We start from the raw sequence: 20,780 nt of genomic DNA, 5'->3' as shown, positions 1-20,780 counted from the left end.
CCAGGGGATCTTCCCAACCCAGGGATCAAACCCAGGTCTCCCGCACTGTGGGTGGAAGAATCTTACCAGTTGAGCCACACGGGAAGTCCCCCAGGCAGGGAGTCCAGCAAAGTCAGTTCCCTTTTTCTTTCTGCTTGGGGTGGCATTTTAAGCGAGAAGGGCCGGTGGCAAAATTCCCTTTCAGTGGAGCTCGGGTGCCCGCTGGAGCTGGGTGTTTTCCTGGGAAGGTATTTTGAAGGCGGACACTTTGTACAAACATGTTGAAGTCCGTCAGGCGCAGGTGGAACCTGGGGCCTCTCTGCTCACACCGCCCATGGAGGTTCGGGGAGGATTTGGAGGGTTTGTGCTCTGGTGAAGACCTGCCTGCCAGCGCAGGAGACTCAATAGACACAGGTTCGATTCTGGGGTCGGGAAGATCCCCTGGAGAAGCAAATGGCAGCCCACTCCAGTATTCTTGCCTGGAAAATCCCATGGACAGAGGAACCTGGTGGGCTGCAGTCTATGGGGTCGCAAGAGTGGGACACGATTGAGCACCCACTCACGCACGCCCACGTGGTCATCACCTGGTCGCAGATGTCTTTTCCTCCGAGGCTGTTGTGCATGATCGATAAACGTTTTCCCCGCCAGCTTGCAGAAGGGTCTGTGTGGCTCATGCTTAAGTGATTTCTCTGCACTGGGAACTCGGGTTCAGCATTAGTCAGAGCTCTGTGGGGTGTCTGTCCTTCCCCCTCGCCCTTGGGCATCAGAATGTTTGTGTTGAGACCCCCAGGGCCATGGGGAGGGGGGAGGAGCACCCCCCTGTGGGAGCAGCAGGGAACACACGTCTCTGCTCTTCGCAGGGAGGACAGTCTCTTGCTGAGCACCAGCAGTGCCCCCAGCGCGGCGGGGGGGGGACATCTGGAGGGGTTACTTGGAGGCCTTCACCCTGTCCAATCAGGCATCTGGGGCGCAGACACATCAGCCAGAAGGTGACTGACGGGATCCTGGGCGGGGCCTCGGCAGGCGGGGCCTCGGCAGGCAGGGCCTGTTCTGGTCCTGGTGACTCCCAGAGGACTGGGTTGTCTCCGGCCTGGTGCTGGAAGCATCTTGGAGCAGTGAGAGCCTGGCTGCACTGCTTCTCTCGGTGCCCGCATCCTGTGCTTCTCACCGAGCAGAGCGTCCCATGCTGAAGGTTCCAGTGACCCTGGGGGAGGGGCCGCTGGTGTGGGGCTCGGCGGGGATGGTTCCACCCCGGCCGCACTCATCCCCAGGCTCGTCCACGTCCTTCTTGACCTCTCGGGTCTGTGCCGCACATGACGTTCCAGGGGCTCCAGGGAAGTGGGCTCTGCGCGGCATGGTGCAGGGGGGTCTGATTGCCTGATTGTGGTGTTGAGCAAGACTCTTGAGAGTCCCTTGGACTTCAAGGAGATCCAACCAGTCCATCCTAAAGGAAATCAGTCCTGAATGTTCATTGGAAGGACTAATGTTGAAGCTCAAACTCTAATACTTTGGCCACCTGATGCAAATAACTAACTCTTAGAACAGACCCAGATGCTGGGAAAGATGGAAGGTGGGAGGAAAAGGAAATGACAGAGGATGAGATGGTTGGACGGCATCGCTGACTGGATGGACATGAGTTTGAGTGAACTCCAGGAGTTGGTGGTAGACAGGGAAGCCTGGTGTGCTGCAGTCCATGGGGTCGCAAAGGGTCGGACACGACTGAGCGACGGAACTGAACTGAACCACCCCCAGGCTCAGGGGGCTCCCTCTGCTTCGGCAGATCTTCCAGAAGACTCAAGGGTTTCCACTCAGAACCTTGTTTCAGGCTGGTCTTCATGGAGGTCCTCCTGGTGTCCTGCAGACCTCTGTGGGTTCACCCCTGGGCAGGGCTGCCCGGCCTCTGGGTCACTCCCTTCTGCCCTTTCTTCGTAATACATGGAGCAGTTACTGAGTGCCTGCTGCATGCCACGCATTGTTCTGGGTATGGGATACACAAAAAGACCAAAAAGATAAGACTGTTGTCGTGTAGGTGTGCGTGTTCCAGAGGGCGTGGGGGAGGGTAGGAAGGGAGAGACAGTGAGCAGAGGGAGAGAGAGAACTCGAGGGAGGGAGGAGGTCCGCTTTACCCGCAGAACTCCGGATCCTTTCCGTAAAGGCAGGTATTTAGGAATCAGGATTCAGGTGCGGGATGCACTCGTTGCTCCTAGGGGGTCTCACTCCCAGTCTCTTACTGGGCCAGTAGGGCATGTATATGTATGTACAGGTATGTGTGTGTGCTCATATATACTCATACTGAAATTCATGTTTCTTTCTGTCTCTACTTATTGAAAACTTTGAATTCCGTTCCAGCACCACAGAGTCATTCCAGTTTTTTTCCCCTTCCATGTTTGTAAATCTTTTCTTGCTCAGTGAGAAAACCTGTTCCCATTGCCCTCGGTAAAACTCTTCATTGTCTCAATCACCGTCGTTTAAACGGCCTCCAACCCCAAAGGGCCGCCACCTCCTTGCTCACTCTCATCCCCCACCAGGCCGCCTCCCCAGCCACCCTTCTCATCCAGCCCAGCCTTGTGACTGCTGCCTCTCTAGGCCCTGAATCTACCGACTGACTCCAACCGGTGCTGGGAACAAGGGACGTTCATAGAGATTTGACATAAGTATTCAATTATTCAGAAAAGGGAAGAAGGGGGAAAAAATGAAGGAAGTTTGTTTAAATCTGTGTTTTTAATTTAAAGGAAATGAAAATACAAAATGCCAAAATATGTGGGATGCTGAGAGGGAAATTCATAGCATTTCATACTCACATTAGAAAAGAGCTGTGCTAGGCTGTGCTTAGTCAACCAGTCGTGTCCAACTCTGCGACCCCATGGACTGCAGCATACAAGGCTCCTCTGCCGTTGGGGATTCTCCAGGCAAGAATACTGAGGCTGCATCTCAAATCAATCATCTCAGTTCCCACTTCAGTTCAGTTCAGTTGTGTCTGACTCTTTGCGACCCCATGGACACACGCCAGGTTTCCCTGTCCATCACCAACTCCCGGAAGGCTCCTACTTCAAGAACCTCCACAAAGAAGAGCAAAATAAACCCAAAGCAAGTAGATGGAAGGAGTGAATAAAGACAAGAGCAGAAACCAGAGATTTTTAAAACAGGAAACCAATAGAAAGAATCAGTGGAACAAAGAGCTTTGGGAAAACCCGTAATGTCATCAAACTTCTAGCAAGAAAAAAAAAGAGAGGGAGAGAAGATAGGTTAGTAGTATCAGGAATAAATTCTCAATTCCTTGAAACACACACACTGTCACAAACCAACCAACACGAAATAACTAATTCAAACAACTATGTTACTATTACGGAAACTGTGCTTTAAAAACTCCCCAGGATGGAATCTCAGGCCCTGGTGGTTTCACCTGAGAGTTCTATCAAACGTTTCCAGAACTACACCGATTGTGTACAGTGTCTTTCAGAAAATAGAAGAGGAGGGAACACTTCCTGGGCCATTTTTTTAAGTTAATGTTCCCCTAATACCAAAATCAGATGAAGACAGTACCAAAAAAAAGCTACAGACCAACGTTTCCCATGACTATAGATACAACTCATGTACACAAAGATTCAGAACAGCTTACATCCCTAACATTCCCAAACTGAATGGTTAACACAGACTGTACATCCACGCACCACGGAACCCGGAATACTACTCAGTAATAAGACAGGAGGAACTTCTGACACATGTAAGAGAAAAGTGTGCTGACCAGGGAGAGCCAGTCTCATGAGTTTGCGCCAGCAAAGATCCATCTAGTCAAAGCTATGGTTTAAAGTCATGTATGGATGTGAGAGTTGGACTATAGAGAAAGCTGAGCACTGAAGAATTGATGCTTTTGAACTGTGGTGTTGGAGCAAACTCTTGAGAGTCCCTTGGACTGCAAGGAGATCCAGCTAGTCCATCCTAAAGGAAATCGGTCCTGAATATTCATTGGAAGGCCTGATGCTGAAGCTGAAACTCCAGTACTTTGGCCACCTGATGCAAAGAGCTGACTCATTTGAAAAGACCCAGATGCTGGGAAAGATTGAAGGCGGGAGGAGGAGGGGACCACAGAGGATGAGATGGTTGGATGGCATCACTGACTCAATGGACATGAGTTTGAGTGAACTCCAGGAGTTGGTGATGGACAGAGAGGCCTGGCGTGCTGCAGTCCATGAGGTTGCAAAGAGTCAGACACGACTGAGTGACTGAACTGAACTGAGCTTGCGTGCTATGTGGTTCGATCTGTATATCACTCCTGAAAGAGGGCATGGCAGACCTGGAGCACGGATGAGTGGCTGCCTGGGCTGGGGGTGGGGGTGGGAGGGCCGTGGGTGGGGTCCTCATGCTGATGGAAACACTCTGTATCCTGACAGTGTCGGCGTCCACATCTGGGCCGTGATGTTTGCAGTTGGTGGAAACTGGGTAAAGGGCGCCTCAGACCTCGCTTATTTTTTAGAATTGCGTGTACATCTGAAATTAACTCAAGGGCTTAATTAAAAGAACTTGGAAAGATGGACAAATATGTGCTGGCATACGCACATTTTTTTCCTGAAGGGCACCCTCCTCCCCTCTGAAGCAAGTCCATCAACAGCACGGATCAGATAGCTGTGCTGGGTCCTGAGCCAGCCCACGCGTGGTATCTTGAAACATCAGCTGTTTATTATTCCTGTGATTCAGTGATGGGAGGCATTGTTGCAACTCTTTCTGCAGAGAGTCCGCCGCATGTGGATGCCTTTGGGAATACGGTTAATGAGAAGGGGGGGCCTTTGTGTTCGCTTTAACTTCCTGTGATGTCTTATGTGTTTCATGCTTTCTTTTATTAAAGAATACAGCAGGAGTCATCTGGGTGATGGGCTCGTGAGCCATTTTTGTTTTCTTTTCTGAAAAGTTTTCCGTTTAGAAAATCATTTGATTCAAAGCAGGTACGAGATAAGGAAGCTAAACTCTTTTCAAGTGTAGGTAGGCATTTGCCAAGTCCATCAATGCTTCGTGATGCAGGAGAGGGCCAGGTGGGTGGTTGCCGTCCCCCGGTCTGCACGGGGTCTTCTTAGCCTCGCTCCTCCCGCTCACGGAGGTGGTAGTCTGGGAGCCTTGCAGGCGAGTCGGTGGGACACGCTGTACACGCTCAGTTCCTGCCGGGCAGGCTCACCCGTTCCAGTCCGAGTCTGCGGTCTGGGGGGTGAATCGTTTTGTTTCTCTCTGGCTGGATTTCTTGCTTTCCTCGGCCAGTTTCTGGGGACAGGAATGGTCCCTGTTGTGTCTGGACTGGTGGGTAGCCAATCTGTGTCTGACATCGATGTTCCCGTGACCACAGTGTGAGCCCAGTGCCCAAGCGGGCGGGGCGCCCACCTGCTTCCTTTCCAAACACGCCCCATCAGAGGGCAGAGTCACCCGCCATGGAAACAGAATCACTCAGCCCCACCCGGGCCCCCGACCCCCGCCTGCCGTGGAAAGTTGCCCGCAGCCCAGAGCTCCAGGCGGCTCCCTGTCTGGTGGCCTCGTGCCTCCACCGGCCGCCCTGTCCCACCCAGCACGCCCAGCTCAGACCCCGTCACCGCCCCCCAACGCTCTGCAATGAAACACTGCCCGCCCCAAGCCCTCTGCCCTCCCAGGCTGCCCCCCTTTCTTCACCCCTACCCCCTGCCCTCCCCAGGACCAGCCTGTCACTGCCGAGGGCCTCACGTCCAGCCTGGGAGGAGGACACAGAGGGATGGGGTTGGGGCTGGACGGAGCCCACCTGCCAGCGCCCTCCCGCTCTGCCCTCCCCCCCCACCTTCCCAGCCCTTCCAGGCCTCACCCCTGCCTGCTCCCCACCGACCCAGCCCTGTCCCCACCCCTGCACGGCACCCTAGAGGCCTGCGCACCCGAGGTGGGGGCAGGGAGGCTGACCCGGAGCAGGGTGGAGGCAACTGGGAGGCGCTGGGGGTCTGTAGGGAGAAGCTGAGGGTCCTGGGGTCTCTTTGTGGCCATGCATGCTCTGCGGACAGAGGCAATCCTATTGGGGTCCCAGCAGGAGCAGAAGGGGGCTTTGCAAGAGTGTGTGTGTGTGTGTGTGTGTGTGTGTGTGTGTGTACATGTGAGTGTGAGTGGATGCTTCTCGAAAGCCTCTCTCTCTTTGTCCGAGAAGGTTTTCCGAAAAGATGACCTGTAGCCTGCAGACCCCGGCAGCCCAGAGACGTGTCACTGCTGACGCCGCCTCCCTTTCTCTCCTGGACCGTTCCAAGGGCCCCTCTGCGGCTCTGGTCCAGCTGGGAGCAGCCGACGTCAGAGTCATAGACTCCAGGGGTTCAGGGCGTGCACTTCTCGTGGGGCGCTTGAGGGGCCTCCCCTTCGTGTTGAGCAGCTTCTGGTCCACAGAGCCCCTAAAAGAAGGAACATGTGTAAATGTTCCAAGAAGGCACTGTGTAAATGGAAAGAACCCTGACCTTGAGCCCTCCATCTGTCACTGGAGAAGAGACCCCCTTGGAGCAAAGCTGCGTGAACTCCTGGGTTCCCAGAAAACTCGGAGAGCCTGCCCGGCCAGGCAGATACAGATAAGGGACCCGGCCTGGTGGGGACGGCAGCTCTGACGCTCCTGGGCCCCGCTCACCGGCCCCCGAGCTTGTCTGGTGAAAGGCCACACCTGGGGAGGATCTTTTCCAGAACAAAAGGCGTCCCCACGGAGATCGCTGGGGCCAGTAGGAGGTGCTTCTTCATACGCAGTGCCGAGCGCACAGGCCACGCTCGGTGGACCTCTGCCTCCCAGCCCTGGGTTTTCCCACGTCTGAGCAACTATCACAAAAGCACCTCCTTCGACCTGTGGCCGCAGTCCTCAGGAGTCGGGTCACTGCATTGCCTGAGAAATGGACAGCTCTGCGGTGGTTCGTGTTAAGGTGACCAGCTGATTCTGACCCTTGTGAAAAGTCTCCTCTTTTTAATGCTCCCCAAATAAGAAGGGTCCATTCTCACAGCACAGTATTCTGCCGGGCAGCCGGACACATGAGGGACTCAGAGCTGAGCGGTGCTCTGCGCCCTAGAGAAGGACCGGGGACTGCCGCGACGGCGCGCGGAAGCCCGGGCTGCTCGCCGCTCCTGGTCTGCTGCGTGTGGTTTTGCCGTGTGGCCGCTTGCAGGATCTTAGTTTCCCTGCGAGAAATTGAGCCTGGGGCCTTGGCAGTGAAACTCCCAAGTCCTAACCACTGGACTGCTAGGGAACTCTTGTATTTTCTTTAAAGGTGTTAAAAAAAGAAGCTATATATTTTTCATGCAGGAAAACAGCGTGGCGAAAATACAGGGAGAACGGCCGTTTGTGTGTATTTTGGCTTTCTTCCCGCCTTTCTTAGCAACAGCGCGGCAGCAACAAACTTCCTGGAATGTTCCCTTCACAAATGTCCCTGTGCATTTAATCCCACCCGGGAGGCCCCGTTTTCACCTCGGTTTTACAGCTGAACCTGGCTCAGGGGTCTGGGGTGGAGAGTGGGAGTCAGGGGACTCTGCTAAGTGGGGTAAGGATGTGACCTCTTGGCCTTTTGGAGGTGATGCTCGTTGGAGGCTGTGGACCTTGCTGTCCCCTGGCCCCTGCCAGCCTTGGGCCCTGGCTGCGTTGGTGTGACAGCCAGCCCAGTATCAGGGACTCGGCAGGGGGCCCGGGTCCTCAGTTCTGAATGACACTGGACTTAGCCTCTCTCCAGGAGATGCTGCCAAGCTGGGCAGCGTGTCCCCTGCCCCAGGTCCCCGGCAGGCGAAGCAGGCAGGAGCAGGTGCCCCTTTCGGCCAGCCGTGCGCCCTGCCCGGTGGCCCCGTCAGGCTTCCATGCAGCAGTGTGCTGCCCACGCCCTGGGGGACACTGTGCCCATCCTAGGGTGCGGGCGTCCCTTGTCTCAGAGGAAAAGGGTCAAGAAGGCCTGGGCTTAGGTCTTAATGTTAAATTCAAGAAGTAAATATGTTTACTGCTTCAGTTCAGTCGCCCAGTTGTGTCCGACTCTTTGCGACCCCATGAACCACAGCACGCCAGGCCTCCCTGTCCACCACCAACTCCCGGAGTCCACCCAAACCCGTGTCCATCGAGTTGGTGATGCCACCCACCACCTCATCCTCTGTCGTTCACTGCTTCATCTGGGGGAACTCTGAGCTCCTGCCAATTTCACTGAAGAAGGTTCTTGTTGCCGTTTAGGCACTAAGTTGCATCCGGCTCTTGCAACACCATGGACTGTAGCCCATCAGGCTCCTCTGCTCATGGGATTTCCAGGCAAGAATACTGGAGTGGGCTGCCATTTCCTTCTCCACTGAAGAAGGTGGAATGACTTCTTTTTCTACATTTTATTGAAGTATAGTTGATTTACAATGTTGGGTTTAATTTCTGCTGCCCAGAAAAGGGATTGATAGATATTCTTTCCCACCGTGGTTTTACCCCGGGACATCGAGCATCGTTCCCTGCGGTGCACATGGATGTTGTACATCTACTCTATATTTAACAGTGTGCAGCCACTACCTTGCATCCCACCCTCCTTCTCTGCTCCTGCCTGGGTGGCTTTGGGGCAAATCCCTCCCCACAAGAGAGGTGGACCTAGCTCTCCATCGCAGAGCCCAGAGCCCCTGTGTGGGGGCCTGGTCAGTGCTCCGGGTCTGGGAGGTGCCGCAGCCTGCCTAGGGGGCGGGAGGGCATTCCCACTTGTGTGTTACAGGCGGGGAAGCTGAGCGTCAGAGTCGCTACCAGAGCATCCAGGGACTGTCTGCACGTGGGGCGCCCCCCAGACCCAACCTGGGCCCCCGGGGACGCAGCATCTTGATCTGCTGTTGGAGTTCCAGCAGAGTCCTGTTGGGAGGCTCCCTGGGCGTTTGGTTTGGATCCTGGAAGTGTGTGTGCCTGGGTGTTTTCTCCTCTCGTCCACAAGTTAACATCAGAGAGAAACACCACGCCTGCTTTGGAGGGGGGCCTACTCACCTTTGTGCCTGGACCGGGGCGGGGGCTCACCCACATTTCTCGGTGTGCCCATCGTCCAGCGGGCTTCGTTCGTCCAGCCGGCCCAGTCGTCGGGTCTGAGCCTCACACATACACGTTCCAGGCTGCATTTCCACTCTTTGTGACATTCCTCAGGCCCAGCCGTCTGTGAATTCTTTGATATGAACGTCGGTTAATCATTTCTGACACAGAGCGTGGATCTATTTCGTTCCCAAGACTTGCCCCTCCTGGTATCTGGTTTCGAGCCCCCACCCCACACCTCCTTCCCTTGCAACCAGCATTTGAAATTGAACCCCCATCCGCCTCCCTGATGAGGAATTGTCTGTAGCAGGTTAAAAGGCTGTAGAAATATGAGCACTTCGTGGGGACCAAGCCCTATTGTGTCACAAACAATCCCCACGGGCTGCTCCGGGACCCCTGAATGGAAAAGCCCAGGGAGGGGGGGTTGCTGCCCAAGGAGAAGAAATAGCTGAAGGGAAATAAAAAGGGGCAGACCCCAAGTGACGACTTGGGGCGGGTTCGCCGGGAGCCAGGAACCCGGATCCGCACAGATTTGCAAAGCTGGTTGTTTTGGCCCGCCCCCCCCCCCCCGATGCGCAAGGCATCCTTCAGAACTCTTCCCGGGGGTGGGCACGGTGGGCCTGTCCTCACTGGCCCCGATCCCGCCTGCCCGTGGTGGGCTCTGCTCGGGGCAGCCTGTGGGCACTGAGCAGTGTAGTCTGCCCCTTCTTCAGGCCCTGCTGGCTGGCCTGGGCCTCCAGCTCTTGGATCGTATGCTGTGTCCCCTCGGCCCCTGGGTGTCCACGCCAGGCCGCTGTGGGGTGGGGCTCGGGGTGAGAAAAGGGCAGGGATCCCCCGACTGGGATAGCTGCCCCCTGGGGCCAGGCCCCAGGAGGAGGAGGGAATGTCAGGGCTCGGGCCTTTACCTGTCCTGTGCCCGGAGCCCCTTTCGCTTGAGAAGTAAGGTGACTTATGTCCTGCCACGTGGCCCCTTTATTCCTGGCCGTCTTTTTCTCTTGCACAAACTTTAAAAATTCATCTTGAAGATGTGAAGGGGCAGCTCCTTTCGCCTTGCTGTCTGTTCTTTGCTCCTCCCCTCTGTGCCCACAGAGCCTTGCATGCCTTCTCCTCCCCAGCCCCAGTCTCGCCCTGAATGCTCGGGTGAACCGCTCGCATCACAGTCCCTCCTGCCAACGCGCGGCTGGCCGTGTGCGCCTGAGCCAGGCGCCGTCGCCGCCTCACGATTGTCCTGATTCCTCCCCCCCACCAGCCATCCAGCCATGCTTTGTCTTCCCTCGACCAAGATGGATGAGCTGAGCCCAGATCAGACACCCTTGCTGGGGCCTTTGTTCCTCCCAAACCCCCAAGTCAGGCTGACTGTGTCGACACACACACTTCCCAAGCCTGATGGAGAACGCTCGCTGCTCTTTCTGCCTGTAATTGCTTGTGAGTCTCTCTAGGAAGGCTTTGGGATGCAGTTTATCCTCGTTTGACAGATAGAAAAAACGGGGAAGGTGAATGGTGGGTGTCCATCCAATTTTTTTTTTTCTAATTGGGTGAAGTTTACATAAAATTAACCATTTAAAGTGGCATTTAGTGCATTCATGATGCTGTGCAGCCACCACCTTTATCTAGATCTGAGATATTTCCATCACCCTGAAAGGAAACTCTGTACTCATTACCAGCCCCTCCCAGCCCCCCACCACGCCCTCCCCCTGAAACCACTCCTCTACTTTCCGTGTCTCTGTCTGGACACATCACATAAATTGGGTCACACAAGGCATGATGTGTGTTGCGTGGTGCAGAAGACGTCTGTGCCAGGCGTCTCTCACTTGGCGTAATGTCTTGGAGGCTCACCCACATTGTCGCGTATAACAGTATTTCGTTCCTTTTTAATGGCTGAATGATAGTCCATTGAATGGATATACCACATTCCGTTTATCCGTTCACTTGCTGATGGACTTTGGGGTTGTTTTGCCTTTTAGCTGCCGTGAACAGTGCTACTGAGACCTTTTGTGAACAGGTTTTTGTTTGAGTCCCTGTGTTCGGTTCTCTGGGGTCTATTCTTAGCAGTGGTTTCCTGGGTCACGTGGGGCCCCAGCTCAGTACTCCCTGAAGTTGCTCAGTCGTGTCCGACTCTTTTCGACCCCATGGACTGTAGCCTACGAGGCTCCTCTGTCCATGGAATTTTCCAGGCAAGAATACTGGAGTGCGTTGCCATATCCTTCTCCAGGGGATCTTCCCGACCCAGGGATCAAACCCACATCTCCTGCATCTCTTCCATTGCAGGCGGGTTCTTTACCACTGAGCCATCGGGGAAGCCCCGGGTCACGTGGCTGCTGTGTTGAACTCTTTGAGGACCCTCGTCCATGTGTTCTGAGTCACTGCAGTTTTGGTTCCTGTTACCCACAGCCTTCCCCCCAGCTCCCTTCTTGTTCTCCTGGCGATCCTGACCACACGTGGACAGTTGGCCTGGGCGTGAGGCTGGCCGGCCTGGCATTCTGCTGGTTCAGGAGTAGCGGCCGTGCTGCGGAGTCAGGCGCTAGCCCTGGGATGTCGTGGCTCCTCCCCGAAACCTCCCTGTGCGTCTCTCCTGCTGGTACTCACAGTTCTTACTCTGCGGGTGCTCAGTTCTGTGGTCCAAAGGGCCATCTCTTTTGGCCCAGTGGCTGGTGGATGTGGGAGCAGGAACGAAGAAGCAGATGCCAGTGCTTGTTTGTTTCCCCCCGCCTTGCTGCTTCAATGAAGTGACGCCAGACTCTGGGATCTGTCTTACCAGTGAAACCCGTCTCACGTCTGTAAGTGCTGCTGTAAATACAAATGCTGATTTTTTTTGTTTTTTGTGTTTTTCTGTCTTTCCGTTTTCCTCCTCGTTTCCGTTTGAAGCCCGTGGCTCTGAGCTGCTGATTATCAGCAGCGGTTTACAACAACCACAGTTGTGTAGACAGCAGGTTCGTTTCACTAGCGCCTCCCAAGTATAAATGCTGTTTACGTCCTTCCCCTGAAAGGCTCACACCCATCCCCAAAAATGTAAATTGCAAGTTGTAAAGATAATACGGGGCTTGCACAGCTGGAGGACGGTTCTTTCCCCGGGATCGCACCTAATATTTAAGCGTCTCATAATAGGCACTTGGACGTGTTCTCTAAAGGGGACTGCTATTACAGAGCGAGAAAACAGGTTATTTTTTTACTTATCTAACTGTTGCTTAACCAAAGGTGAAATCTTTAAAGGAATAGCTTAGCCAACCTTGTGATCTCACCAACTGACGCAGAAGAAAATGGAGAGAATTATGCGCGAGCTGGGCCACCACGGGCAGGGGCAGTCTTCCTCTGGCTCTACCTGAGAAGGGCTCGAGGGAGGCTCCGGCGTCTCACGTTGACGTCGTCCTGAGGTCCCTGTCGCACAGAGAGGATGGGTATTCCAACATTAAACCTTCGTCTTGTAGACAGAGAGACAGGTGTAGTGATGGCCTTGTCCGGGTCGGATGGTGGCCAAGGAGGAAGCAGGAGGTTTGGCTGGGGTTGCCAGGTACAGTGATGTAGGCTGTGCAGAGCGCAACTCCAGAGGGTAAGGCCAGGGCGAGCGAGGCCTCCTGGAGTCACACAGCTCGGCCGCCTGGCTGAGCTCCTGTTACCAGAAACCCCACGTCCTGCCTTTCGGCCCGGCATCCTCAATCAAACGGATACTTTTTTTGTTCCTATTAAAAACTGAAGGTTTGGAGAAAAGGAAACCGAAGGTTTGGAATGAACTGTGTAGTTGTTATTTCCCCGTGAAAAGACATCGAAGATGATTCAATTAAATTCTCTGTTTTTACAACTCCCCATTTCCAATATTATTATAAAGAAGCATCGAATTTCATCATTATAAACTCGACTGGACCCAAGACCTATCACGTGGAGGCCCTGAGCCCTTGCTCTTGGGGTTGATGGACAGTCCCCACTGGGACTGGGAGCAAATGTTCTCTGTGGGGGAGGAAGGAGCCCCCACACGTCGCGTGCGGATGGTGAAGCGTGGTGACCCTCTGGGTTAGCCCACACGCCCCCTCAGGAGGCAGCGCTCGTCCAGGCTGTGCAGATGGGGAAGGGGCCCAGGCGCCTGGCCTGGCCCGAGCCTGCCCTCTGCATTTCCGGAACAGTGCCCCTTCCTGTATCACGTGGCTGGTGTGAACGGCGGCGCTGTATCTCCCGTTAGGAGGAGTCTGAGGGCCGTCTGGGTGGGTGTGCTGGGTGTCCTCGAGGGCTGGCCGGTGGGGGACTGGTGAGGAATGCCCAGGATGAGCGGGCTGCCCAGGGAGAGGGAGTCAGTCCTCGGATGTGAACCTCAGCCTCCCTGCTTGGGGAACGCACTCCTTCCAGAAGTGGGCAGGCTGCCCCCTGCGCAGTGGTCCCAGGGGATTCTTCTAAACAGCCCTGGGCAGGGAGACCAAGTATGTGAGAACCACGGGGACACCAGGGAACGCGGGGAGCTGGGGAGGACGGTGACTGATCCGGGGCACAGAGGGTGGCTGACCTCGGGCCAGCCAAAGGGGCTGGAGGGTCACCCCCGGGCCAGGAAGAGCATGAGCCCTCGAGGGGTGAGCACCTGGAGCTGCCATCCTTCTGGGCCAGATGAGGGGTACCCCGCCGGGTGTGGGAGCACTGACTGTGCAGCCCTCACCCCAGGAACCAGGTCAGGAGGTGCGTGGACATGGTCTGGCCAAGGTGTGGACTCACACGGATATTCAGAAGGGGTCCCGGGGCCCTGGTGTCGGCTGTGGGACGAGACACACAGACTAGGGGGCTGACAGCAGACCGGCCTTCTCCCTGGTCCTGGAGACGGGCATCTGGAGCCAGCTGTGTGCAGGGCCTCCCGAGGGCTGCAGGGCACGCTCCTTTTTGTCTCCGTCAGGGGTGCTGGCGCCCTTGGCTGTGGCAGCGTCACCCGCCTCTGCCTCCATCGTCACACGACGTCTCCCTGGGTGACTGTGTGTGTGAGGGTCTATCCCGCTGCAGCACGCCCTCAGCCCAACCAGTTACGTCTGCCAGATGCCAGTTTCCAAACAAGGCCACATTCTGGGGTTCTGGGAGGGACGTAAGTTTGGGGGGCTCCCCGTTCACCCAGGACAGGTGGTTTGGAGACTAATTTAAGACCAGGCTAGTGGGGGGGGCGTGTGCCGGGGCTGGGGAACCGGCTGGGGGCGCTGGCGGGAGGTCACACTGACGGCTTTCTCGTCCCCCAGCCCAACATCGGCCGCCTGGGCCTGCCCCACGGGCCGTCCGGAGAGAAGGTGGCCGTGGTGACCGTGGACGACTGTGACACGGCCGTGGCCGTGCGCTTCGGCAGCTTTGTCGGGAACTACAGCTGTGCTGCCCAGGGCACTCAGAGCGGCTCCAAGAAGTGAGTGTCTCGGGGGCGGGCCCTGCAGTGCGCCCTGTCCACAGCCACTGCACCAGAGGGGTCGCCCAGGACGGGCCACAGTGCGGGGCACTCTGGGCCTGGAGTCCTGGCAGTCCCAGTCTGGGGTGAAGTCGTGCTTTGTCCCTCATCCCTCGATATGTCAAAGCCTCCCAGAACAGGTCCCCTTAGACTCATCTGCCTAAGCGGTGGCCAGGCCACACCCAGAGTTGTGACGGCCGGCGTGCTGAGCCCAGAAGCCCTTGCCAGCCCTGTCTCCACGGGAGCCCTGGCTTTGTTCCAGAAAGCGCTGGTCCCTGCGATTCAGGGCTGGGTCAGTGAGCCCTCTGTTAGGTCCAAGCGGCTGCATCACCATGTGGATGCCGGGGTCCCTGGGGCCCATCGTAACCCCGGGCAGAGACATGCTGACGTGGAAATTTCCAGTCGAGGGGTATAAGGGTCCATGCAGGACTCAACTCGGATTGCTTGGGTGGGATATTCACTAAGCTCTTTGAACCCCACAGTTAGTTGAGCCTGGTCTGCTGGGGCATCTGGTATGAAACGTGCCTGTTTCCTAGGCTCCCCGCCCCCAGCTCTGGTGCAGGCGGGGCGCCCCCGGCTCAGTGATGGGACAGGTGTGCGCCCGCAGAGCCAGGGTTCGTGTTTGCTGTGACCTCCACTCAAGGTCGTTAGGGACCAGAGGCAGGTGGCACCACTGTTCGGCTCTGCGTGTCCTGTTGCGGTGTGGACAGGCCAGGCCAGCGGGCAGGACTCGGGCGGCCACCCGAAACCTCCCGTTTGTCAGGACCTGATGCGAGGGGGTAAACTGAGGCACAGAGCGGCTGAGAGCCGGGGGCGGCCCCGGAAGCAGGATCTGCCGAGTGTGTTCTGGCCTCTTGGCCGCCTGCTTCCTTGGCCTGCCCACCTGTTGGATTTACTGCTGCTCAGGGTGACGAGTCGGAGAAGGCAAAGGCACCCCACTCCAGTACTCTTGCCTGGAAAATCCCATGGATGGAGGAGTCTGATAGGCTGCAGTCCATGGGGTCGCTAAGAGTTGGACATGACTGAGCGACTTCACTTTCACTTTTCACTTTCCTGCATTGGAAAAGGAAATTGCAACCCACTCCAGTGTTCTTGCCTAGAGAATCCCAGGGACGGGGGAGCCTGGTGGGCTGCCGTCTATGGGGTCGCAGAGAGTTGGACACGACTGAAGCGACTCAGCAGCAGCAGCAGCAGCAGGGTGACGAGTGAGCCCGCAGCTGAGGCCACGGCTCAGCAACACCAGGTTATGGCAACGCCAGGGTCCCCCTCGCCAGCCCGCCATTTCAGCGGTTGACGTTGCCTCCACAGGTCCCTGGACCTGACTGGGCCGCTGCTCCTGGGGGGCGTCCCCAACCTGCCTGAAGACTTCCCGGTGCGGAACCGGCAGTTCGTGGGCTGCATGCGGAACCTGTCCATCGACGGCAGGCACGTGGACATGGCCAGTTTCATCGCCAACAACGGCACCAGGGCAGGTGCGGCGGGGGCATCATGGGGTCGCGGTGGCCAGGCAGGGAGGGCATCCTCCACCTCCTGGGCCCTCAGGCCTGCCACCGACCCAGACCCACGATCCCAGGTCCCCAGGTGGCCCGGTCGGCTGGCGGGCTGGGCCTGCGGCTGCGGGCCTTCAGACATGGCCGTTCCATGGCGTCTCAGGTCTTAGATCCTGATGGCCCAGAGGGGCCCGGGTCTGCCCGCCACCTCTCCAGCTATATCCACGGGATGCATCTCCCTGCCGTGCGGGTCGGTGCTGAGAGACACGAGTAGACCCCCACCCCACCCCCTCGTGGTTCTCTGCTCCGTCTCGTGCTCTGAGCCCATACCCTGCACTCCATCTCCAGGCTGCGCTGCTCAGCGGAACTTCTGCGACGGGACCTGGTGTCAGAACGGGGGCACCTGTGTCAGCGGCTGGAACACATACCTGTGCGAGTGCCCGCTCCGCTTTGGCGGCAAGAACTGCGAGCAAGGTGAGAGCTGGTGCGGTGGGTGCCGGGTGCCCCGGCCTCCCGTGGCACGTGTGTCCCCAGGCCTGGGTCCTGGTGGGGAGCTGGGGGGGCGGGGCAGCCCAGGGCCAGGGCTGCGGGCACCATGGTGCGTGATGTTGGAGCAGAGGCCGGGCACCCAGGATGGGTCTGCAGGACCCAGCCCTTTGCGTGAGCCGGACCAGCGTGGCGTGGGGTGTCCACGAGGGCCAGAGGAGCGGGCGGGGCCTGGGTGAGCCTCCTGGGGGCTGTGTGTCTCCTCACGGGCACCCTGAGCTGCCAGGGGCAGCTCCCCAGGCCCCGTGCCCCCACGCCCCTTCTCACCACCCCGGGGCTCCGCCAGCTGGCCGCCTCCCCGCCGGACCGCACACTGCGTGGGCATCAAAGCCTGGGCCTCCCCCCAGACCCCACCCCTGCTGTTGTAGAAACTGGCAGGTTTTAAATGACTTGTTCATTTTGAGGCAACATGGTGTTAAATAAGAGCAGTGATTTAAAACCACTGACGCTCCTTACAGTCGAGGGGCCTAAAGGGGCAGGCGGAGGCCACACCAGCTTGGACCCTCTCCCTGGGTCTGCCTTACAGTCAAGGGGCCCAAAGGGGCAGACGGAGGCCAGACCAGCTTGGACCCTCTCCCTGGGTACAGTCAAGGCCCAAAGGGGCAGGCGGAGGCCACACCAGCTTGGACCCTCTCCCTGGGTCTGCCTGGAGGTGTTGTTGGTGTTGTCCAGTCGCTCAATTACGTGCGACTCTTTGCAACCCCGTGGACTGCAGCACGCCAGGTTTGGAGCTGCCCGGAGCCCATTAGCAAGTTGATGGCCTGGGGAAGTCCTGCCTGTGGCCACCCGCTGGCCCCCAACCCACAGCCTCTCCGTAGAAGGCAGACGCTCCTCACCCCAGCCTGCAGGCCCCGAGGGATGGGCTCGGGATCTCCTGTGGCTGTTTGCGGGCGTGGGGACCACGGCTTCCCTGAGATTCCCTTAAGGAGGTGATGAGCAGAAGTGGGCGGGCCCCGTGATAGGAGGTTCTCAAGGGGAGCAGAGTTCACAGCGCGGGCGAGAGGGTGGAGCTAGCGGGCAGCCCACCTGTGCCGGGCGGCCCACCCTGCTCAGGGCCACAGCGACGGAGCTGAGACGCGTGACGTGGGAGCCGAGGTGTCGTGTTACGACTGCAATCCTTGTCCGGGACGCGGTCACTGGTCAGGGCCCCCTGCTTTGTGTCACGAGGCACAAAGCCTTTCAAGGCCCCAAAGGTCTGCTTCCTGTGTAGCAGGTGGGCACGGCCCATGCAGGCCCCGTGGCCAGGTTAGGTCCAGCCCCAGCTGAACGCCACGTGCAGGAAGCTGGGGTCGCGGGAGGGGCAGAGGCCCCTGGGGGACACAGCACCATCCGGCCGCCTGCCCTCGGAGTTCCTGTTATGGAGGCTGGGAGCCTGGCTCCGACTGTGCCAGAGCAAACAGCTGCCAGGGCTGGGTTCCTGAGAACAGGAACCAGATGCTGGTGCCCACGGGGCTCAGTGGCCCCCCGAGGCCGCCCCCGTCTGGCATGCCCCGTGCTGCCCAACCTCGTGGGGATGGCCCCGGGCCCACCTGGGGACCTGGGCTGAGGCTCGGGGAGCGGCCCTGAAGCCTGTGATACGCAGGGGTCTGGAGGCAGAGATGAAGCGGGGTGGGCTCAGCATCACCCCACCCACCGGTCTGTCTGTCTGGAGGCAGAGACGAAGCGGGGTGGGCTCAGCGTCACCCCGCCCACTGGTCTGTCTGGAGGCAGAGACGAAGCGGGGTGGGCTCAGCGTCACAGACGAAGCGGGGTGGGCTCAGCGTCAGGTGTGTGTCGGGGGTAGGGGGGGCACGTAGACTAGGCTCTCAGGGGCCCCCACTGAGCCCAAGGGTCCTGGGCTGTCCCGCTCTGCCTGCAAGCCCCTTCCCTTACACGGGCCTGCTTGAGAAGCCCCAGGCCTGAGCCTCACTGTCCAGGAGTGTGGCCTGTGTCCTGGGGGGTGAGAGGAGGTTTCTGCAGGGCCCAGAGTTCCTGGACTCAGAGGGCGAGTGCTCTAAAGTAGAAGTCTGAGGTCAGTTCTGCATTAAAATAAGAAAGGCCCAGGGTTTCTCCCCTCCCGCTCCCTGGGGCCCTGTCCCGCCCTCTGCTGCTGAAACGGACTCTCAGGGGCCGTCTGATGCGGGGAGCCTGTGTCTGTGTCCACAGTCATGCCCCACCCCCAGCGTTTCAGCGGGGAGAGCGTCGTGTCCTGGAGCGACCTGGACATCATCATCTCCGTGCCCTGGTACCTGGGGCTCATGTTCCGGACCAGGAAGGAGGACGGCGTGCTGATGGAGGCCACGGCGGGCGTGTCCTCCCGGCTCCATCTCCAGGTGAGTGGGAGCCCCGTCCCACCCCGGGTGCCGCAGGACAGCTGTACACCCACGTGAGGCGACCAGAGGCTCGGGCCGTCCGCCCTGAAGCCGGGCCTTCCCACTGCCCTCGAGGGGCGCCTGGTCACTTCTCTCTGCCCACGCCGCTGAAGGACCAGGAGAATGTGACCACCCAGCGCCCAGCACCAGATCAGTCAGCCTGTCAACCCTGCTGGGCGGGGGCTGGGGGCGCGGAGCCCAGGGGGAGCCCCTTCTCTTCTCCCACCTGCCCCACCCCCACCTGCCTCTCACGCCTCCCTGTCCCCTCCCCGGTCTCTGCTCAGGTGCGTCTCCCGCGCAGGCGCGTTCAGGTCGCACTGAAGGTGCAGTGTGTGCCTCCCGGGTAAACACGGCCACCATTGTTTTTCCCGTATTAACCAGGAATTGTATGGGTTTACCAGGCGGCCCCAGATGCCCGCTCTGGGCCGGAACACGGCGGGCACTCCTCTGCCCGGGGATGGGGTTTCCCTCTGTGGTGGTTTTACCGTTGGAACAAATTAAATTGGCTGATTCAGGTGACGAGTGGGCGCTCGCGGGCTGTCATTGGCCATGGGGTCTCCGTCGGAAAAAAGTACGCTCTCAATGGAACAACACCCAAAGCCACGAACTCCTGTATTGTCTGAGTAATTAAGGTATGAGTAGCTGATTCAAACATGAAGGGTTTCTGCCAGGAACCGTGGCCAGCGCCTCCCTGTGGAAGCCTGGGTGGCAAACGTGGTGACCTCGGGGCGGCAGGGGGATCTTCCAGACCCCGGAGGCCACCCAGAAGGCCGCCCCAGGGCCGTTCCCAAAGGCTGGTCAGCTGGGGATTACAGACTACTCTGGGCTGTTTCCACACGACGCTTGTGGAATGCAGGCCCCCCGCGGCCCGTGTGCTCTGGGGGCGGTCTCCGTGGTGTTCCCAGCCTCCGCAGCGGCCCAGACAAGGCACAGAGTCATCCTGCAGCCGGAACAATTTGGCTGATTGCTCTTAGGTGCCCTAAATCCACCTCCATTGTCAAGTGGGAATCACCTGGCTGCTGCTAAATGCTCTCCTAAATCCGGCGACAGACCTCAGGTGGCAAGCAGCTACTCCCAGTGCCCTGGGATCATTCTGCAGGCGCTGCTTTTGTTTGTGGTGGTACGTCATTTCATCGTGGAGCTGCTGGCTTCGGGGCTTTGTTAGCGAGGACAGCGAGAGAGAATGGCAGGGCAAGTTTAATGAGTTGACTGGGGCTTCTGCGAAACGAAGGGAAACGAAATATAAAAAGGTGAAAAACTGCCTTCTTCCGTTGACTCTCAGTTAAGACTGAAAAGTGAAACACATTACTAGCTGCGTTGTCTTTATAATCAGCTAAACACATTTTCTGTTTTCCGTCAAGATTTCTTCTTTGGCCCTTCGGGTATTGGTAAGCAGCTCTCTCAGTTAGCAGACAGGTGGCGTTTTTAGCCGTTTTGTTATTGTTTCCAGCGTAACCGCAGGACAGAGAACGTTCGCCGTGTGATTTCGGACCTTTGAGATGTGCTGAGACTTGCTTGTGAGCCCCGCATTTGGTGATTTTTGTCGATGTTCTACCTATGCTTGAAAAAAACACGTGTTCACCGCAGTCGAGTTCTGCGGCGTTCTGTCTGTCAAGTAGGTGGCGTGTGTTCACAGCGCGTTCACATTTTTTTCTGTCCTTATTGCTTTAGGGAGTTTACTCAGCTGCTGAGAGAGGTGCGTTAATCTCCAGCCTCGACTGTGGCTCACCTCTGAGCCCCTCTGGACCTGTCCGCTCCTGCTTTGTGGATCTGGAGGCTCCATTGTTGTTCTGGTTGTCACTGTTCAGTTGCCCAGTCATGTCTGACTCTTTGTGACCTCATGGACTGCAGCCCGCCCGGCTCCCTGTCCCTCACCATCTCCCGAGGTTTGCCCAAGCTTACTTCCGTTGCCTCGGCGATGCCATCCAGCCATCTCATCCTCTGATGCCCTCTTCTCCTGCCCTCAGTCTTTCCCAGCATCAGGGACTTTTCCAGTGAACCAGCTGTTCGCATCAGATGGCCAAGATACTGGAGTTTCA

The 20,780-nt window shown here is 57.8% G+C and overlaps 1 protein-coding gene across 2 annotated transcripts in view; it reads left to right on the top strand.

Moving 5' to 3' along the window:
• The window catches only part of CELSR1 (cadherin EGF LAG seven-pass G-type receptor 1), a 144,434-nt gene that overhangs the window by 84,646 nt on the left and 39,008 nt on the right, over positions 1-20,780 (top strand). For both annotated transcript variants that reach the window (XM_059887206.1, XM_024992922.2), the window contains exons 6-9: positions 14,158-14,315; positions 15,663-15,826; positions 16,193-16,318; positions 18,536-18,702. In XM_059887206.1, coding sequence (XP_059743189.1) covers positions 14,158-14,315; positions 15,663-15,826; positions 16,193-16,318; positions 18,536-18,702 — 615 coding nt within the window. The remainder of the gene's footprint in view (positions 1-14,157; positions 14,316-15,662; positions 15,827-16,192; positions 16,319-18,535; positions 18,703-20,780) is intronic.

The sequence above is a fragment of the Bos taurus genome, chromosome 5 (genome assembly GCF_002263795.3).
Source record: "Bos taurus isolate L1 Dominette 01449 registration number 42190680 breed Hereford chromosome 5, ARS-UCD2.0, whole genome shotgun sequence".
Lineage (NCBI taxonomy): Eukaryota > Metazoa > Chordata > Mammalia > Artiodactyla > Bovidae > Bos > Bos taurus.
The sequence above is the reverse complement of the archived record's forward strand: the minus strand, read 5'-3'. Positions and strand labels throughout refer to the sequence as shown.